Raw genomic sequence first — 21,295 nt, forward strand, 5'->3', positions numbered from 1 at the left:
TGTGTATGTCCGCAGTGATTCCTTGTAAGTCGACACACCGCCGGATAATCTGTTCTGAGCCTAGACATATCTTTGTGATGACAGGATGAAGTGTAAACAGACCACCTCTATCTTTTACACTGATTAGTGTCGCATCATCCCTGGTGCGTAAACCTGAACAGGAGGCTATAAAGCTGGTACAGTCATTGCAGTTGAGTTTTAAGCTCCGTACCACATAACCTGCTAAATAAATATTATATGTTAATATTATTATAAAAAGTATATGTGTCAACCGTAAAATAAATTTACCTAAATCTCACTGATCTGCTGCAGTATTATTTCAAGCCACTCTGCTACCTGTATATCTGTTCTATAGACTAACAATAAGTGAAAGTAGCTAATACCAAAATACATGTACATACCTAAATCATGTACCACAATATGGGCAGTCATGCAGTTTAGCACATGCAGCAAGGCTGCAATGTGTGCCAGATCTCTTGTATTGTAGAAAATTTGGAGGAATTGGTTGTATTTACCTACCGATGTACTCCACTATGTCCGAGACAGATTTTGACAGATTGATTTCCAGCCGTTCGCTTGATTCCAAATAATCATGGAAGTCATCGTCACTTTCTACAAGAATTTTTCTTCGTTTAGATGAGAGAAGTAGGGAGCAGGGGCCATCTGAGCTATCACAATCAAGACAGTTAGCACTCGTGCTTGGTGTGATGTGTGTTTTCACTAGTCGAGCTTTCAGTGCAGATTTGAAGCTACGGATATCTGGATTATTGTTGAAACCTTCCTTGGCCCGATTCTTTGAGGACAGTGTTTCTATATGCTCTTGTCTAAGCTTGTACAGAAGTAAATACTTGGCCTCGCGAAATGTTTGAAAAATTTAATTCCCTATTCCAAGGTATGAGGTATGCTTATGTAGAGGGTCGGAAATGATCTCTTCAGATTGTTTGGCGGCTGTTGGCTCTTCATAGCAAAGTGAAGGTTCCAGGACTGGCTCATTGCGGTCTGGTGGAGATGATTTAGATAGTGTTGGTCGGCATAACAGTTGTCTATGCTTTGGTTGAGTCGGTTGTAAATATTTTGGCGGAGAATCAAATACCCTTAGTACAGCAGTAGGTTCTAGTATGGCAGTCATCACCATACTCATTTACTAGCCCGTGTCCACCTGCCATGGTCGTGAATAACTTCATGAAATGGGCAACACTTTGTCTACTTCGCGGTTGGCACCTCTTTGTGCAAAGCAACTTTTCAAATATTAGTGCCAGCAATGAACTTTAGGAAAACATTTTGGAATAACTATTATTTGTATGCATATCTCGAAAAAATCCGCAAGATTTCTTGCTCTTCATATCTAGGTACCTCTCACAACCACACTTGAAAACAATTTAAGTAAAATTTACCTTTGAATCATTTCCAGTGCTGGTAGTTGCTCCACTCTCCATGGCTTCCTACTTAAAAATATGGCCTGGACTAGGCAAAGTGAACAAAGCAACAAAGTGAACATAGACCTATTTTCTGATGCTGTTTGCATAACACCTAAGACCCAACATTTATATTCATGGCAGACTGCGATCAGTGTACCATTTACCAGTGGGTATGCATTTGAAATCAGTTTGTGCACCTAGCTATCTGACATGTTAGCCCATAGCATAGGGCAACATTGATAATTTTGCAATATTTTTGAATAGATATATACATTTTTACTGGCACTTTACATATGAAATATTCAACTTTATGTTTACAAATTTGCAGGATAGGAAAAGCATAGTGTATAAGCTTTGCATCTAAAATTTTAAACCAATATCTTGTGTACTTTAGTAGTTATGTTAAATTACATGTAGCAACAAAGCTGTCTCAGCCATTCTTTCAATGTAAACAATGATGACTCGCTTGCTTGACCAGCTGCAAGTGAACAAAGCGTTGACGTTACGTCGCGAGGAATGTGGCTATTTAAGTGGGACACAATGCTGAGCCGTGATGCAATGGATTGCCCAGTCTAGTATAGTTAATAGGTCTATGATTCTCCCACTCATTGGCTTTATCTAACGCTTACCTGTCCATCTACTTACCTGTCCATCTACTTACCTGTCCATCTATTTGCCTGTCCATCTACTTAGCTGTCCATCTACTTACCTACACATCCAGCAAAGAGGTCACTACACAAGCTGCCAGTGTATACCCTTATAATAGCCTTTATCCTATGTAAATCTTGCTAATCACCTTGACTGTTAGTGGTTGTTATAAGTACCTTTTAACTGGCTAATTGGAAATAGTTACTCAGTAATTATGATTGTATTTTGACACTGACTAATTGTGAATCACACTGACTAATTGTGATTTGTATTTTGAAAATGTACAAAATTTACAAGTAGTTCTTATGTGTAAATATCGTTAAGAAATAATTGTAACTGCATGTGTAGCTCTCTCAATACATTAGTACAATATATATATATATATATATATATATATATATATATATATATATATATATATATATATATATATATCTCTTATCGGGCATTGAAACACTTGCATGGGCTCTTTTAATCATTCAATATTTATATCGTTCATGTTCTCGTGGCCTCACTTACTCACTCTCTCACCTACTCACTCTCTCACCTACTCACTACTCACTCTCTCACCTACTCACTCTCTCACCTACTCACTACTCACTCTTTTACTTACTCACTACTCACTCTCTCACTTACTCACTACTCACTCCCTTACTTACTCACTACTCACTCTTTCACTTACTCACTACTCACCCTCTCACTTACTCACTACTCACACTCTCACTTACTCATTACTCACTCTCTCACTTACTACTTACACTCTCACCTACTCACTACTCACACTCTCACCTACTCACTACTCACACTCTCACCTACTCACTCTCTCACCTACTCACTCTCTCACCTACTCACACTCTCACCTACTCACTCTCTCACCTATTCACTCTCTCACCTACTCACTCTCTCACCTACTCACACTCTCACCTACTCACTCTCTCACCTACTCACTCTCTCACCTACTCACTCTCTCACCTACTCACTCTCCCACCTACTCACTCACTCTCTCACTTACTCCCTACTCACCCTCTCACTTACTCTCTCACCTACCCACTCTCTCACCTACTCACTCTCTCACCTACTCACTTTCTCACCTACTCACTCTCTCACCTACTCACTCTCTCACCTACTCACTCTCTCACCTACTCACTCTCTCACCTACTCACTCTCCCACCTGCTCACTACTCACTCTCTCACTTACTCCCTACTCACCCTCTCACTTACTCACTCTCTCACCTACCCACTCTCTCACCTACTCACTCTCTCACCTACTCACTTTCTCACCTACTCACTCTCTCACCTACTCACTCTCTCACCTACTCACTCTCTCACCTACTCACTCTCTCACCTACTCACTCTCTCACCTAATCACTCTCTCACCTACTCACTACTCACTCTCTCACCTACGCACTCTCTCACCTATTCACTCTTTCACCTACTCACTCTCTCACCTACTCACTCTCTCACCTACTCACTCTCTCACCTACTCACTACTCACACTCTCACTTACTCACTACTCACTCTCTCACCTACTCACTACTCACTCTCTCACTTACTCACTACTCACCCTATCACTTACTCACTCTCTCACCTACTCACTCTCACCTACTCACTCTCTCACCTACTCACTCTCTCACCTACTCACACTCTGACTTACTCAATACTCACTCTCCCACCTACTCACTACTCACACTCTCGCCTACGCACTCGCTCACTGGTCACTAGCTTTCTGATTTACTTATTACCCTGATCTTTCCTGATTGAACATTTCTTGTCAGCACTAACTCAGTATGTCTATGTGATGATAGGGTGCCAAGTTACTCACTGCTACACCTAATATTGTAGATCTGTGCCCTACTACAAAGAAGAGCGCATGCAGGTAAATATGGAATATGTCTTGAATCACCTTGTTGTTCGTACCTTTGTACCTACAAGTTGGATCTGTGATGTGCAGAACCACTCTCGGTTTCAAGAAAGAAATAAAATATCATAAAAAGAAATGTTCAGAATAATACATAGCAGTGGCAACAGACAATGTCAGACGAAACTAGCATTACGTCTATACTTAAGCAAACTTTGGATTTTACGAACGCAGTTTGCATGCGCTTGATGTAAATAGGAGTTGCACGAGATGAGGACCCTTTAGCACTGTGGGAGTCCCATGACACAGTTTCACTAAAATACTAATAAAAAGAAATGCTTTTTATCTCATCTTGAAGTCATAAAGATTGGACAAAAGGTCTTCAGCGTGATTTCAAATGTTGTATTTCATCTTACTCTGTTTTTTTTCTATAAGTCAAAATAAAAGACCAATAGAACTAACCGTAACCAAAGGTGTTATACAATGACAACGATTTAATTTTTGGGTTAAAACCTTTGGCCTCTAGTAGCTCCATTGTTTGGCAGCGTTTACTTGACATTAAGTTTGTGGAAACCTCAAATAAGAGTTGCCTACCTCTTGTCTCTCACCAACCAAACTTTGTAGACTAAAATAGACTGCTATAGTTTTATCAAAGGTTTACAATTTAAACCATCTGTCAAACCATGTGGTTGTTAAAAAAGTTGTTAAATAAAGTCTTGCAAGAGGCAGCTGAGTGGCAGCGAGCATCAGTTAGTCTAGCCTCAGATCATGCCAACCTTACAAGCGCTAACTCATTCATCAACAGCAGACTGAGCAAAAACTGCTTAGAATTTCCCGCAAGTTTTTGTTTTTAAGTATGCTTTCAAGAGTTATCATACTATGCTGGAAGTCATTGTAACCATAATGTTATGAGTTTTGTGACAGTTGCAATTATGCTAATGGGTTATAAGTGTTTATATAGTATATGCTGGAGGTACTGAAGGTGCCAAATAATTTTGAAGATTGCTCAACACCAACTTATGACAGTCGCAGCAGTGGAACACTGACTTCTGATGGATACGATGGCTCTACCAACTACAGCCCTGATCTCGACTGCGAATGGAATCTCGTAACACCTAGCAGTGCAAAAGTTATTGTATTAAACATCAACAATATGGATATATACAAGAATGACAGCCTTACATGTCAGCAGGCAGATTATTTGAAGGTGAGTGAACTATGCTGTCTTGTGGCAGCAATGGCATGCAACTCTTGTCTTATCACAACAGCATAAATGTATTTCTGTTACCATTTGGAAGCCTAACTTTGTATATACAAGCATTTCCTCTGATTCTAGACCATATTAACAACTTTTTATCAACTGTGAAAGCATGTAGGAGAGCACAATTCCTTCTGAACTGAACATTCCTTTGAATCTTCGAGCTTTTAAAACTCAATAAAAAACTGAAATCAAATATAATAAATTAATTTTTTCATGATCTTTCAAAGATTTAATGTGTTAAAGGAAACATAAGTAACATAATGGTTGATGAACACCGAGTCTGATAGAGTGTGCGTATTTTATATGAATAACAAAACTAATGTTTTATGTGAAGCTCTGTTACTGAGGACAAAGCTTTCTAGTTTTGTCTAGTTTTGATTTTTCATAACTAAGAATTTTAATCAATATGTCATTAGAAACCAATATCTTGTTGGCAGCCATTTCTTATTTCTCGGTCGGTTAGAAGATCCCTCGGTATTTCCGCGATGTCTCATGTACTATGTCCATTCACCTTGAAACGTCGGAATTACACTGAAACCGTATACTACACAGCGACCAAAGTTTTATAAACGTAAACCAGAAGTACTAAAAAACTAATCGAAACTACGAAACCGAGTTTACTCAGGTGAAGTATCAGGTCGAAGACAACTCTCAAATTACCTCGGGTCCAGGTTTGAAAGTGTTAAACTCTTTAACCACAAATACACCATATGTGGTGTGCACACTGCATGTACTTTCGGTACAAGTTTACACTTCTTTGTACACTTGTACACTTCATGTACAAGTACACCCTATATGGTGCACACACTGCAAGCGCCTTCAAAACTTCATCCCTGTTGTAATTGGCACATTAGCCTTAGATCTGCTACGTATGACACGATAACACTAGGTTGATAGCCCAGCCATGGAAGTACACTCTATACCTTGTATTTGTATTTTGACTTGTAAGATACTAACTAGCCTTATGACCACTGCTTGTGGTGTGATAGCTTTAGAATGCTACACACTAGCCCTGCAGCCCTTTGCTTGACAGATTGGAAACAAGGTTAGAATAAAGAATAATATTTTTATTTTTATTGTCCTAATTGCTATGCATTTTAATAGAAGATTCAAAAACTTAAAAATAGAAAACTTGAGCGCTTCGAAACAATCACACAACTTTAGCCTTAACTAAGCAAACACTGCAGTTGGTTCTTTATAAGCTATGAAACAGATCTCTTCAGTGTAATTGATGTTAGCTGTGGCCTTGAGATGTCAAACAATGAAATGTTTACCAAGTATTGATTATACTAGTACACTGGCAGTTCTGTGTGCCGTGAATGATCGGTGTGTAACAAGTATGTGTGCAATTATTCCACAACACAGCAAAGTGTTAGAGTGATGCAGTCAGTATTTCGCTTAGCTGCCAACCTGAATGTAAGCCCAGTTTGATTATCTTGCAATGCATTTTTTCCTAACGCTCGAAGCACGGCTCTAGATAGATGGATGAACCCGATTTTTTGTACAGTAAAAATTTAGTCTTGACTTTGGGCGATAAACGTTAACTATTGTTTCATCAAAGAAAAGTTTTACTTTGAATAGAAATAAATGTCATAGGTTTCTATAGCTGGTAGTACGATTTGAATAGTTAGACAAACATAGTGTTTAAAATTTCCTAAAACAGAGAATTGAGCACATTACAATTTGTTGTGTTTATACTATAAGCAACAATAACTGGCTTTAAGAATGAGGTCTGTTCATATGTTCTTAGCATAGGTAGAGCATGACAATGATTGAACAAAAGCGTATGAATAGTCAGTTATTATTGTAAGCAAAACAACAAAAGTTGTTACCCAGCATCAAGCTGCAAAGATTGCACGGCGTTACATGTCGACACTGCAAAACGCTGCAACAAATCTCACGACTGTCCCTACTGCCAACACCTCGAGCAATTCAATGATGACTCGGCAGCCTTCGTTGCTACACAATGGTCCCTCATGCCTAGATCACCATACAATAAAGGTTTCTTGTCAGCAAAAGCAAAAGGCGCAGCAACTCGATAGTTCATCTCACTTGCTCTACTGACGCATTACTAGCTGGGGACCTATTCACCCCATATATCGCGAGTCTGCTGATGGATGCCCTGGCTTTCTGTGAAAGCCACACACTGCAAAACTGGCTTTCTGTGAAAGCCAGCTTTAGTATTATTGGCTAATTACTTGAAAGCCTTGTATATACACATAATATATCCCACAATTAATTCGTGCTATTTTTATTAATCTTAAGATCAAGGAAACCACATTTTCTCACTAGTGTTTTACCAGCTGTTGACAGGGGCCACTAAGTGTGATGCATTCAAAGTGAACGGACAACTCCAACAAAAGAAAAATGGAATTTCCCATGAATTGTAATTAGATCTCAGAATTGTGGATGCTAGTTGATACGCGAAAGAAATTTTGTGAATAATTATTTTGCCATGTTATTACAAGCATGAAATGTAAAAAGAAACTTTCAAATTGTCTAAACTTTGTTTAAAGGTTGACTTGCAACAAAATTCACATTACAGGTATTTGGTATCAAAAGATTCACCAAGTCTTACTCTGTTGTGTTGAAAGTGTCAAATATGTGGAAATGTGATTACAAGCTCTTAAAAGCTCAAAAACGAAAAGCCGCCGTAGATTGGAATCTCTTTATTTCTCTGACATGTTCATTACAGTTTGGTTATCTTCTTGTCACGTGATGTTCTCACGTGTTTTGAAAGGCCAATAAAAAGCTCACAATAAAACATCTCATAGCAATAGCTTATGACAAACACTTCGGGTTTTACCGAAGTCCCCAAATTAAAGATAGATGATCGCTACTTTACAGTTTTCTTTCGGCATTATTCAATCGTCAAGTCGTTCTCTGGTCATGTGACCCAATACTTCGCAAATAATTTCTACAGCACTTTTCGATTATCACAAGTGACCAACAGGCTCGTCATGATTATCAGACAATGATATGTACTCCTTCAAGCTAAGGCTAAAAAATTAAATGAATTTTTACGGTAAGTTATAAGATGTCACTGCTAAAAGTGACAGCATTACGATGACGATAAAACAGACGCGTAAGAACAATAGACATAGTTTTATTGAATGCGTGAAGTATATTTGTAAAAATATTTCGATGAATAGGGTTGCAAGAAAGTGTAAACAGAAACCATCTCTCACAACTACATCACATTTGAGCCATTTTGGAAAGGGAATCCAAACTACGGCGGTCTCGTGTGGCTGCGATTTTCTGTTCGTTTTTGAGCTTTTAGGAGCTTGTAATCACCTTCCCACATATTTTGCATCTACAACACAACAGAGTAAGACATGGTGAATCTTTTCATATAAAATAACGGTAATGTGAATTTTGTTGCAAGTCAACCTTTAAAGTTTGCCAAGTTGTAAGAACAAGCATTGCAAAAATATTCATACTCGGTAACATCAGTATCTCTAGGTAACAACAGTAATCCTATGTAACAACAACAAAGTTTGGTAACAACAGTGTTCACAACAGTAATGTCTGGTAACATCAGTATTTCTAGGTAACAACGCTAATGCTAAATAATAACAGTACCCCTAGATATCAACAGTATATCAAGGTAGCCATAGTATCATGTAACATCATCCCCATGTAACAAAATCAATGTTAGGTAAAAACAGCAGTATCACTAGGTAGCAGCAGTATCCCTAAGTAACCACAGTATTACTAAGTAACAACAGTATCTCTAGGTAACCATAGTATTATAAGGTATACCTTATACCAAATTTAAGTATACGAAGTACTAGTTTCCTTAAGTTTGTCTATGCTGTAAAGATGAGTTGTACATGAGCCACAATTAGAGCTTCACGATTTCCAAAATACACCAGACGATTCAATATCGCAAATAAACGATTCACAATATTATTAGTAGGTAAAAAAACTTGCAATTCTTTGTCGATGTTTTTGTAAATTTTAATTTATGAAACTATTTTGCGTTTGTGATAATTAGAAACATTTGTTTCATTAATGTCTGTGTGTGTGGAAAGTCACGGAATGAGCGTATTATAAGACTATAAAGCCTGTGCGTTTTAGTTCCAGTATCATTTACTCTGAAAATTGTCATGTGTGAGATATATCGCCATTACACAATTATATTGTTCATACGATTAGCAATATCTTTTTAAATGGTGGCTGTTTTTAAATCATTTACCCAAAGACCGCAACCGAACAAATACATTGCCATATCATGAAGCTCTAGCCACAATACTCTGACAATGCTAAAGCAGCATAGAGGATTAACAGCTGAAAACCAAGACCACGACTTATTATCTTTAACAGATTATTTATGATTGAAAAACAATTAATAAAATAAATGGGCTGTACCTCAACCACCCGCTGCAATCTGCTGATTATGACAGAGCTCACAGTCTAAAACGCATTCAATACTGTGATTATCCTTGAAAGAGAGAGAAGACAAGTCTTACGAAAAAGGATAACTGGCTGATGATGAAGTCTTCATATTGTTTTAGAAAAAGAGAAAGAAAAGTGCTGATACAGAGCTCTGCTAGACTCTCTCAGATAGTATCTGTTTTTCAGATAGAAAACTACGAGGATGCATCAGATGTATGGGGAGACCATCTTTGTGGAACACAGACGGATAGCATTATAGGAACTTCTCATAAGGCCAAAATAATCTTCCATACATCCTCTTTTGGAGGAGGAACAGGTTTCTCACTCACTTGGTCAACACAAGATCCTCCAACTTCAGCTTCTGAATCTTCTGAATCCACAACAAGTAACAATTTACTAATAAAATCTCATGATGTTTATTTCTGAGCTGATTTAAGACTTTGTAACAAACTGCCACTCAAGAGAAAACCTAGCCATCAATATGTTATCAATATGTTATCAATATGTTAGCTACTTAATTTGACAATTTTTGTCAAAGATGAACTCACACAAAGTATTAATGGATTTTATTAGAAAGTATTAGTATTTTTCTATCATTTTCGCTTGTTTTTGATATTTGAGGTGATCTGGTGGCCAGGACTTTTCAAAATTAAAATCAAAAAAACTTGATCGCGTTTAAACTGCTCAGAAAAACAATATGCGTGCAGACTTGCCCAAAATAGTGTACAAATTCGCGAGGCTGCTTGGCTCTCTATCGTATACATCGCTATTCTTGTCCACATTTTCTGTAAGATCATCTTTAAGGTGGGTATTCTGATATGATTATTTTATTGTGAGTCTCTGTTGTCTAGTTAGATCTACATGTATGTTGCTCAAATTCTGTTTCCAGCTGCTGCAACTAAAGCTCCAGTACTAGACACGACCTACATTATCCTCATCGCTGTTGGTGCCGCGTAAGTTCTACCACCTTATCACTACCAAGGCTGCCTCTTCTTGGCTTAATACATATTTTGTTGTATTCTAGTATGAGAAAAATCAAGGAATATTTTAGTTAATTATAGATATACATGAAAGTACCTAGCTCTGAATGTTTAGGTTTTTGGCAGCCTTAGAAAAATGTTGTCAGGCTACACCTTTGCTAGTGTGAATATCATCACAAAAAATGCTTTTTTTACCAATTTTTATCAGTCTGAGTAAATCTTTGTATGAGAAAATATTATCTGATTTAAGTTTTATTCTATTGACTAGAATTTCATCATCTTGTTGCAAATAATCAGATGACTTTCTGAAATAATTGCTGGCAGAGTCAAATATTTCGTGATATGTGTTTAGCTGATCAACAAAATTAAGCATTGATTTTTTTAGTAAATGTCTTTAAAGATGGACTTATACAAACTTTATGTATGTTTTATTAGAGAGTATCAGTATTTTTTATCATTCAAAATTGTTTTAAATTTTTGAAGTGGTCCGACTGTCCGGATGTTTCTAGATTAAAATCGAGAAGACGATCGCGGTTAAAATGGTGAAAGGAAAATAATAACGGTACAAATAATGTCAACAGTCTATATCGTTGCTCTAATTGGTATCGGCTATTGCGTTCAAGTTGCAGCATTACAGATTTATATTCTGTTGGTCTCTTCGTCAGTTCGCAGACATCATAATCGCGCTTTTCATTGATCTGAGAGATTCAATCGCGATCAAATTCTGTCAATTTTAATCTTGAAACTTTTTGGCAGTCAGATCACCTCAAACATCAAAAACAATCGCAAATGATAAAAAAGTGCTACTGCATTCCGATAAAACCTACATAAATGTTGCGTAAGTTTCTCTTTAACCATGAGGTAAACTGGTCGCTATTATTTTTAGGATCGTTATCTTCCCACTTATAGGGGTCGGAATCAAAAAATGCATGTCCTCGTCAAGCAATGACTTCTCTTCAAGGTAAATACTGAAATATAAGTTCAAAATCAATCTAAGACACGGTAAAGGTAAGTACTATCATTAGGGTATGCTAATCAGTTATGAGCTAGTTGATAGCTTTGTCACATTTCATTATAATCAACTTATGTTTGCATGTATAGCTTTTTATAGGCATTAGTCATCAACAAAATGATGTTTTTCATTACATGCCGAAACAGAAATGAGAAAACAGAAATTAGGAATTATTGGGTGAGTTGAACAAAATTGTTTTAAAAGTTGATAATCAAACAGTATTTTAAAAGTTGGTAATCTGATAGTATTGTGGAGGAGTCGGGATAGTGAATCGAAGGTTGTAGTGATAGAAAGTTCATAAACTGAAACATATGATGGTGCATGTAGTTTGATGGCGTCACGGGATAGACAACAACGTTTGTAATATGTGAGGGTAGAAAAATACAAATATTCTGGGTGTAGTTGGCACGGATCTTTGTCTGTAAAACTAATGTAGATATATTCTCATCCCAGAAAACTTTGTTTATGACACAATAATAGCTTTGTTAATATTACTAGGGTGTAAACAATATCAACAAAGCTATTATTGTATCATGAATTCTATATACATGTATGTATATATACATGTATGTTGTTGATATATATAAAACATCATTTTTTGATATATATATATATATATATATATATATATATATATATATATGTACATGTATCTAAAACGAATTTTGCCTATTTTGCCCATAAATCAAAAAAGGATTATTGACCCAATTTCAATTGTTTGTGACATATCTAATCTGCCAAGCTGAATTTCAGGCATTCACAATATAGCAAAATATAATTATTTAAAAAAATACTACATGTAGTTGTCACAAATAATAGAATTGCAACTAAACTTTCTGTTCATCAAACACCAACTACTAGTAGACTGGGTTTGTTTTAAATACTATACAAAAACTTGAAATAAAAATTATTTGCATCTTACTTGCAAGCTAAAGCAGCTAACATCTTAACAATATCAACTTATAACTGATACTGCTAGAAGCATTTGTCACTCTCGGGATCTTCTGGCTAAAATATCCCTCAGCAATCAGCAACATGTATATCTTTATCGAATTAAAATAACAATAACAATAACAATAATGATAATAATAATAAATAAGCATTCTTGTCACTGGTGGAGACACTGGTGGCCATATTGGAAAATAGAGAGTTTTTGCTTGTTAGATAGTATTTAAATGCTGCAAAAACTTTGTTTTCGATTTTTAAACTAAAATTAGTTGTAAACAAAGATATAAATAGAGATTTGATATCATAACTCTAAAACAAGCATCTTTTCATTAATTAGAATCAATACAGAGAATTAATTGAAGTTTCAGAAATTTTGCGACACGCGCTTGATTTTTTCATGACTAATCTGCCTTTTTGTAATGCTTACTATCCTGATTTAAAAACCATCAGAAGTCTTATTAAAATATTGAGCTTTTCTCACTAAAGTCGACTGATCTGTTATGATGTCGCTATGTAACCATAACTACATGTAGTCATACGCTGGCAGACCTGCCTACCTTAAGAGATCGTCAGTGTAATAAGTAGGTGAACAAGTATTTTTAGTTGCTAAAAGTTGATTGAGTGGAGCAGTGGTGGTGCTTTTGGCTCTGTAGCTGAATATCTGAGTTTGATTCCCAAGTGAGGCAATTTTTTCACAACACTATCAGCGTAGCTTTGGACCGACGGATGGACAGACAAACAGACAAACAGACAGACATGGCCCTTATTATAGTAAAGGTTGCTTTATTAGACTTAAACGTAGACTTATCCCTTTTTATATCAAAAGGTAGTTTGTGCATATATTAAACTTTTGTTATCAGTTAGTTATTCAGGTTTAGAAATATAGTTAAATTAGACAAACACTAAAACATGTTAATTAAATCCTAAGGAGTTGTCCAACTACAAATTTAAGAAGTTTGACTAAATCATTGAGAATGAATAATTTTAGACAGTCCAAAATAAATGTTTGGAATCTACGAAATGATGAGGTCTTTTTGATTTATGTCACATGTTACATATAGAAAAAAGTAACATCGCTAATAAACAAACTGACATGGCCTACGACTGTTACGCTGCTTAGAATGTGGTCAGAACATCGACAGTTTGTGCTATCAATGTCGCTGCCCTGACTGCAAGTATATTTAATACCAGTCCTACAGCCAAGGGCTTATGGTCAAAGTTGAAGTTCAAAGTTGGTCAAAAGTCAAAGTTGCCGTGTGACAACAATATAGCAATATATTTGTAGCAGAGGGCAGAAAATTTAAATTTTTACAAACTGCAGACCATTGAGCATTAGCCAAAATTCTGTGTTCACTGGTGATCTTTACTATAATAATGATTACTATAATTAGAGCCATGTCTGTCTATCTGACTGTCCAAAGCCACACTTGATGAGTAGGAAAAAAATGCATCGCGCGGGATTCAAACTTAAATATTCAGCTTAGCTTCCGTGTAGATTTTCTGGAATATTCAGTTGATAGTTGTAGACACACTACCCACTGTAGCTCTCAACCACCTTGCTGCATGGCAGACCAACTGTATCCACCTGATCCACCTATATTCTATATATCCACCTATATCACCTATATCCACCTGATCACTCACAGTGCACGGGACTCTCAGCGTAAAAGTACAGATAACCGCAAACAATCATTCATGGCGTTTATTCTTTAGTTACATTGGATAATTTTATGGCAGGGCAAGAGTATCTGATGAACCGACTCGGGTCCAAAAACCAATTCCCCAACCTCAAGTGACACAATACTCGAGTCCAGCTACTAGAGCATATTCAACAAATGCTGGTTGGTCTCCTGGTAAGACCGTCAGCCTCTTATATACTGTATTATGTATGAGCATAGGCTGTATATGTACGCATCTATAGATAAAGATCTCTGTGTTTGTTACTTGCCTGCTGATCTATTAGTCTGTCGTGCAGCCAAACATAGTAATAACCTTTTAGCAACACGCTGGATGTGAACTTGAATCCTCAGATCTACAGGCAGGCACACCAACCCACTAAGTTACGTGTCAAACTGCCCTAGTGATGAATAATTGTCCACATATTTGGTTCAAATACTGCAATACTTAAAGTGTTTGCAAAAATACGATTGATTATTAACGAGCATACTTGATCATTGCGAGTAATGATCATTAAGCTGGCTTCATATACGGCTCTTACTATAGTAAAGATTTAGACTAGCTTAAGTTACTAGCTTTTTAGGTAAGTTACTCAAATTTATTGAGTAATTATTTTATTACCTGGGCAACGCTGGGCATTTATCTAGTATATATACAACTCCTGGTGTTACATATATATTTATTTATAGTTATATATTATAGTTATATGTATAATACATATGTAACATATATATATAACTATATATATAATTGTACACATGCATACAACTCATATACCAAACAATTATACATCATATGCTAGCCGGATATTAAACTTTAGTTGTGACGTGTTTCAGGTATGGACCTGACACCTGCTCCGATTAAACCAAAAGCGGAAAATAAAGTCAAGGCTGATGACTTGAAGCCTGGTAAGAACATACTTTATAAAACTAATTTAAATGATACAAAGAAGCAAGTTTAAATAAATTAAAACAGAATATCTTTCAATTGTAACAAGTAAAGTTAAAAAACATTAGAAAGAATTATCCAAAATCAAAGCTTGCATACATAGCTTTCTATTGCTAAAACATGTGAGTATTATATTTGTATAATATCCTAGTTCTCTATCACCATGAAATTAAATAAAAACAATAAATCAATGCTCACTATCTTAATACCAATTAAAAATTAATGTTTATGCTAAATTTCAATCTATTCCAATCATAGTTGTTTAAAGGTTGACTTGCAACAAAATTCACATTACAGTTATTTGGTATCAAAAGATTTACCATGTCTTACTCTGCTGTGTTGTAGGTGCAAAATATGTGGAAATGTGATTACAAGCTCTTAAAAGCTCAAAAACGAGCAGTTAATCGCCGCCATCACGAAACTGCCGTAGACTAGAATCTCTTTCCAAAACGGCTCAAATGGGACATAGATGAACGAGATGACTTCTGTTTACACTGTCATGCAACTTGATTCGTCAAAATAGTTTCACAAAAATACTTTACGCATTCAATAAAACCATGTCTATTGTCCTTACGTGCCTTTTTTTCCAATCATCATTGTAATGCTGCCATTTTAGCACTGATATCTCAAAACCTACCGTAAAAATTGGTTAATTTTTTAATCTTAGCTCGAAAGAGTGCATACCATCCTCTGATAAACATGACAAGCCTGTTGGTCACTTGTGATAGTCGAAAAATGCTGCAGAAACTATTCGCGCTGTTTGGCAGGAAGTATGGGCCACATGATCAGATTACGAATAGACGATTAGACCCAACTGAAACAAAGCTGTAAAGTTGCGAGCATCTATATTTGATACGAGCTTTTCGGTAAAACCCGAAGTGTTTGTCATAAACTAGTGCTACGAAAAGTTTTATATTGAGCCTTTTATTGGCCTTTCAATTCACGTGATAACATCACGTGTCAAAAAAATAACCAAACTGTTTGAGTACTTCAGAGAAATAAACTGATTCCAACCTACGGCGTTTTTGTGATAGCGGCGATTAACTGTTCGTTTTTGAGCTTTTAAGAGCTTGTAATCACATTTCCACATATTTTGCACTTACTACACAGCAGAGTAAGACATGGTGAATCTTTTGATACCAAATAACCGTAATGTGAATTTTGTTGCAAGTCAACCTTTAATTCGTATATGTCACTTGTTCATGAATATATATTTTAAAGTAGTTTTTAAGGAAAGTTTTAGTCACAAGAATCTGTGCTGGTTATTGTTGCTCTATAAAAAATACTGTGAGAAAAATCTTGGCAATCAAATATGAACAAAATATCTTTTTATAATATGTAGTTAGTTTGGAGAGCTCCTACACCTGATCGATTAACAGCGTAAGTGCAATCAACATGTCAAAGCAATTTTGCACAAGACAAAACCATCGATAATAATAAGGCCCAAAGCTTTATTGTTTCAATACTGTTTACTAACACATGTTATGCGTAGGCAAACAGCTTCATGTATTGCTTATATATAAATTTCAATGGAAACTTATTTTAATTTAGTTTTTTAGATACGGGTTTTTTAAAATTTGAATTGAAAACATAAATAAATGCTGTAAGATAAGTTAAATTATCAATTTCTTTTATGCAATTGTCAGTTTCATGGCTTTTCAATCCATATCTTTAGCTAGCAGATGTTAAAAAGACTCTACACTTGAACTGTTAGACAAAATACAGGAGTTGTCTTTCTTAGAGCTGATCTCATATCATAGCAACTAATGCTGATCATAACAGCTGCAATGGACAGTGAACCATGTATCCTATAATTGCAGTTTTGCCCCACATCATGATCAGCTATCAGTGGGATGTTAAACCAGAGATACTCGAGTTTCGAGAGAAACTGGGAGAAGCTGGTTACAGAGTATGGATTGATGTTGAGCAAATGCACAAAGGTCAGCCTCTATTCATCTTTATTAGATAGTACTGGATATTACCTAGGTGTCATCCAATACAAGCGCTTCAATATCATTCAGCATTTGATGTGTATTCACCATGTTGTACGCTACATTTTAATAACATTTTGAAACAAGTCTTTCCGAGTACTCTGTAGGCTGTGCTATTGTCATATATTCTTGGTATTTTTCTACTTACAAATCCTTGAGTTCCGTTAAAAATAAACCATCTTAATGTTTCTCAGCTATTAGATGACCTGTATGAGTAGCTCTGAGAATGTCTAGCTCTACAGTATATTAAATTTTCTAAATGTTTACAAGCAATCTGTGGGAGTAGCTCACTACACTAATAATTTATTTAAAAAATATAACATCAAGTAATCCTCTGTAATTTTTGAAATGGGATAGCCTAATATCTTAAAAACTATGCTAGTTACATTTCACTCGATATTTTTTTGTCTAGATAACCTGCTTCTGGACATTTTGCAACTGCTTGCGTGTGGAGAGACTATTAGTGGCTGGCTGTAGAATTTTTACAAACTCTAGAATTACAGTAGAGCATCCGCTAACAAATAACAGTGAATATGAACTTTTGAAGTTATGAAACGCCTTTTAGTGAAAACAATACCTTGAATAACGAAAGATGCTTCTAAATACAAAAAAATTAACAACGCACTGCTGGCCCGTTTGAGTTCTACTTTGCCATTGGGTGGCTTCCAGTTTCTTCTTTCTTCCCTTGTCGGCCAACACTAAAGGTAAAAAGGATACAGTTCATAGTTTTTATTTGCTATTTCTCTGTTTTTTTTTGTAATGTGCCATGAAAGTACGAATATGACTTATTGATTATCTGTGATGATGTCTGTTGTATTAGTATTGGCTATCAATCTCGTCGGTCTATAACCACTCTCAAGCTCCTCTATCCAATTATTTTCCAGTCTCATGGCATTCAATCTTGTTCTCAAACCTTTTCCTCCTGATATTCCCATTTTCTCACCTACCCGCCTTAGTTCTTGCAAGACCCTCGTCCTGTATAAATATGCTCTCTCTGCTAATAACAGAAGGTCAACTCTTTATACTGTCTTCTTTTTATGTGTTTTGGTTTTATTTATTATGCAGTAATGTAATTCTAACATGTATTTGTTACTGGTTTTAACCTATAATTTTAATTTATATCAATACTAGATGAATGCCTGGCGTTGCATGTGTAATAAGGAAGTTTTGCACAGAAAATTTATTTTAATCAACATATACAACATTTACCATTCTAACTTTTGACTCGAGGTGTTCTGTTTAGTTCTGTGTACCGTGTTTATTTCTGTGTAATTCATACTGTACCGGCTGCAGTGCTTACGACAGATCTACTCTAATTGCAATAGTCTTGTTGGCCATTTGAGTTTAAGCATTTTTCTTCACGTATGGGCGCATATTTTTCTTCTGATATGGCTTCATGCATAACACGAGATGCAGGATTGAAAGTGAAGCCATGAAGAATTGCAGTTCCAGAATAGTAGCCAGTTCCACGACGTAGTGTATTTGATAAATGTCTGTCTGCAGAATTGGAGGTTCTGAGTTCAAATACAGTGCCAGTAAAGTTTTATTCCTAAAATTTTATCCTATAACTAAACTACAAACAGACAAACAGACAGATATACATTGTGATTTATATATATCGATTAATTATAATGTCCTAGTTTTGTGGGGCTTGGAACGGATTAGGGCATTTATAGAGTGAAATCCGTTCTTGCTTACAAAATTTTCTAATAACAAAACGGCTTACAGAATAAACTGTTTTATAAGTAGAGTTTTCACTGTATTTGGTTGTGCAACTGTATTTGTTTGCTATTACTGTCACATTTCCAGAAATCGTTACTGCTGCCAATATGGTCAGAATTACTATGAGTCAAGAAACCAGCTTGGAAAAACAAACTGATGAAGTTATAGATTTAGATATGCTGAAGTTTTATTTTGTTGCAAAAACTAGTTACTACGTTTTAGGTACATCCACTTTTGAGTCGATGGCTAGAGCTGTGAACAACGCAGTGGTGGTCATTCCTGTTCTGACCGACAAGTATCAGAAGAGCATCAATTGTAGGAAAGGTGAACATATTACAAACACGTGTTCTACTTTGATAAAATTGATCAGCATGCACGACGTGAGGTAGCTTTATATGAGTGGTCACACAGTAGCTGAAGGTTTTATTGTTGAAATCTTAGATTGGTAGAATCAGCTGAAGTGTGAAACATGTGCAAACAGCTGAATTATGCTTAACTTTGTGTGACTACATGTAGATACAACCAAAGCTTACAGTTGATTGTACAACATATTAACAACAAATGCAGTATATGCTAATCTTTTACAAAAGCATCCATAACACATGAAATGAATAAAGTAATGGCAACATGTTTAGTTCACTTCTGGCTCGTATGACTCTTCTTTGCCACTTGCAGCCACCTGCAGCCACTTGCAGCCACCTGCAGCTGTTTTAACCTGTATATACCTAAACCTGAGGTTATTAGTGACGTTAAACTAGCGTTGTCGGTCTCAGTCTGTATTACCACTAGTTTTTGTACCCCAAAGTTTGAGAGGCATGTAGTAGTTAAATTTATAAAGCACATCAATGCAAACAGCGGGGTTGAACGGAATCAAGATTTTTTTGAAAGAAAATCAGATTTTTTTGCTCATTTGCTCATTTTTTTACTTAAGTCAATGGTCTGTCTAGTGCATTGCACATGAGAATGCTGGTGAACCCAACTTTTAGTATTAGCAAGAAGGTGCTAAGGCTTTAATGCACCTCGCATGCTTTAATTCGACAAATCCTTATGTTTCCTACATTCAAAAGCCATAGAAAATTATGTCATACAACTTATACATCATAAGTTGGAAGAATAGAGCTGCTGGCAGCTTAACACAGACTACAAATAACATCTAAAGACACTGTGAAATATTTAAGTACGTTCTTCTTTGGGTGTGACCAATGCAGTTGATCATGCGAGACATAAAAACTGGTTGCTAGCCAGGTTTTTCAGTAACTAACTGGTTTCTTATTTTTGTATGAATGAAACTAAGTGTCGAGAAAACCTTATTAAAGCTTCGCACTTGAGTTGCTTTCAGCAAAGAGTTTGGTATCATAATGTTGTTTATTAAACAGGGTAGAAAGGAGAAACTGTGCCAGTTACAGTTACATTTACAGCCACAATTAATTCTATTTTAAAGTGTTTTAAACAAATTCGCATATTCTAACTTCAAGGGTTCTTCTGTAGCATTGCACAACACATGCAGCCAATCACCTATATCAAAGCAATATTGTTTTTCAAGAAACGCTGATTTTAAAAAATTAACAAAACCATGATTTTAAAAAAGTTCTCATTTCAATCAGTTGATTCTTTTGAGTTAAAAAAGTAGAGAACTTTTGTTCCGTTAAAAGCCCTTTTTGCACTTACTCTTCATTTACTTTCTGTTGTGTTCTGATAGAGATTGAATTTGCTGACAAATGCAACAAGACACTGGTGCCGATACGGATGCAAGAGGACTTCAAGATGGAGGGCTGGCTGGACTTCCTTATTGGTGGATCTTACGCTCACACTTTGTGTAATGATGACATTTATGATGAGGAACTAGAAAAGCTTTTCAAGACATTAAGTGTTACGGCAAAGACAGCGAGAGAGACACCAGAGGAGGACAAGAGTGAAGACTAAGATGTCTATGTTATAATTATAATGATCATTAATGAATTGATGTCAAATTTCTTACAGTTTGAAGTTATTTTTTATTTTTTTGTAATGTTCACCGGTATAAAAAGATTTTTCATATGTAAACAAACAGCTTACATAGGTTTTTAGCAGTTTTGGAATAGTCCTGGCAAGCTTTACAAAAAGGAGCTGGCTATGCCAAGAATATTCAATATAGCTAATATTTTTGTACAACACAAATTATAGTAATAATAAAGCTTGTGTACAGTCGACCCCAGTCGACCATTACTATACAGGCGACCTGCTTTTTTAGATTGGACTTTGACAGGCTTTCAATTGTTTGGACTGCATCTAGAGTTCACACAATTGTCTGTTGCAGCCATTTGTATTTGAAAAATGATATTTTGGCCGATAGTTATCTTTCGCGACAGAGTCTTGATTCAAGTTGATTCGCACTTGAGTCAAGTTGAGTTTGCCCCAAACCTGGCTGACCTAGAGAGGCCATGCCCTGTTGACC

The 21,295-nt window shown here is 36.0% G+C and overlaps 1 protein-coding gene across 1 annotated transcript; it reads left to right on the forward strand.

Annotated features, from left to right (window-relative positions):
* Nucleotides 1-4,888: 4,888 nt before the first annotated feature.
* LOC137406217 (uncharacterized) lies at nt 4,889-21,003 on the forward strand. The gene is made up of 9 exons (XM_068092753.1): nt 4,889-5,131; nt 9,770-9,968; nt 10,473-10,536; nt 11,450-11,524; nt 14,261-14,376; nt 15,037-15,108; nt 16,969-17,088; nt 19,084-19,185; nt 20,561-21,003. The coding sequence occupies exons 1-9, from the start codon at nt 4,889-4,891 to the stop codon at nt 20,782-20,784; spliced, it is 1,215 nt and encodes a 404-aa protein (XP_067948854.1). The 3' UTR covers nt 20,785-21,003.
* Nucleotides 21,004-21,295: the final 292 nt, after the last annotated feature.

Source organism: Watersipora subatra, chromosome 10 (assembly GCF_963576615.1).
Source record: "Watersipora subatra chromosome 10, tzWatSuba1.1, whole genome shotgun sequence".
In the NCBI taxonomy this organism is placed as follows: Eukaryota; Metazoa; Bryozoa; class Gymnolaemata; order Cheilostomatida; family Watersiporidae; genus Watersipora; species Watersipora subatra.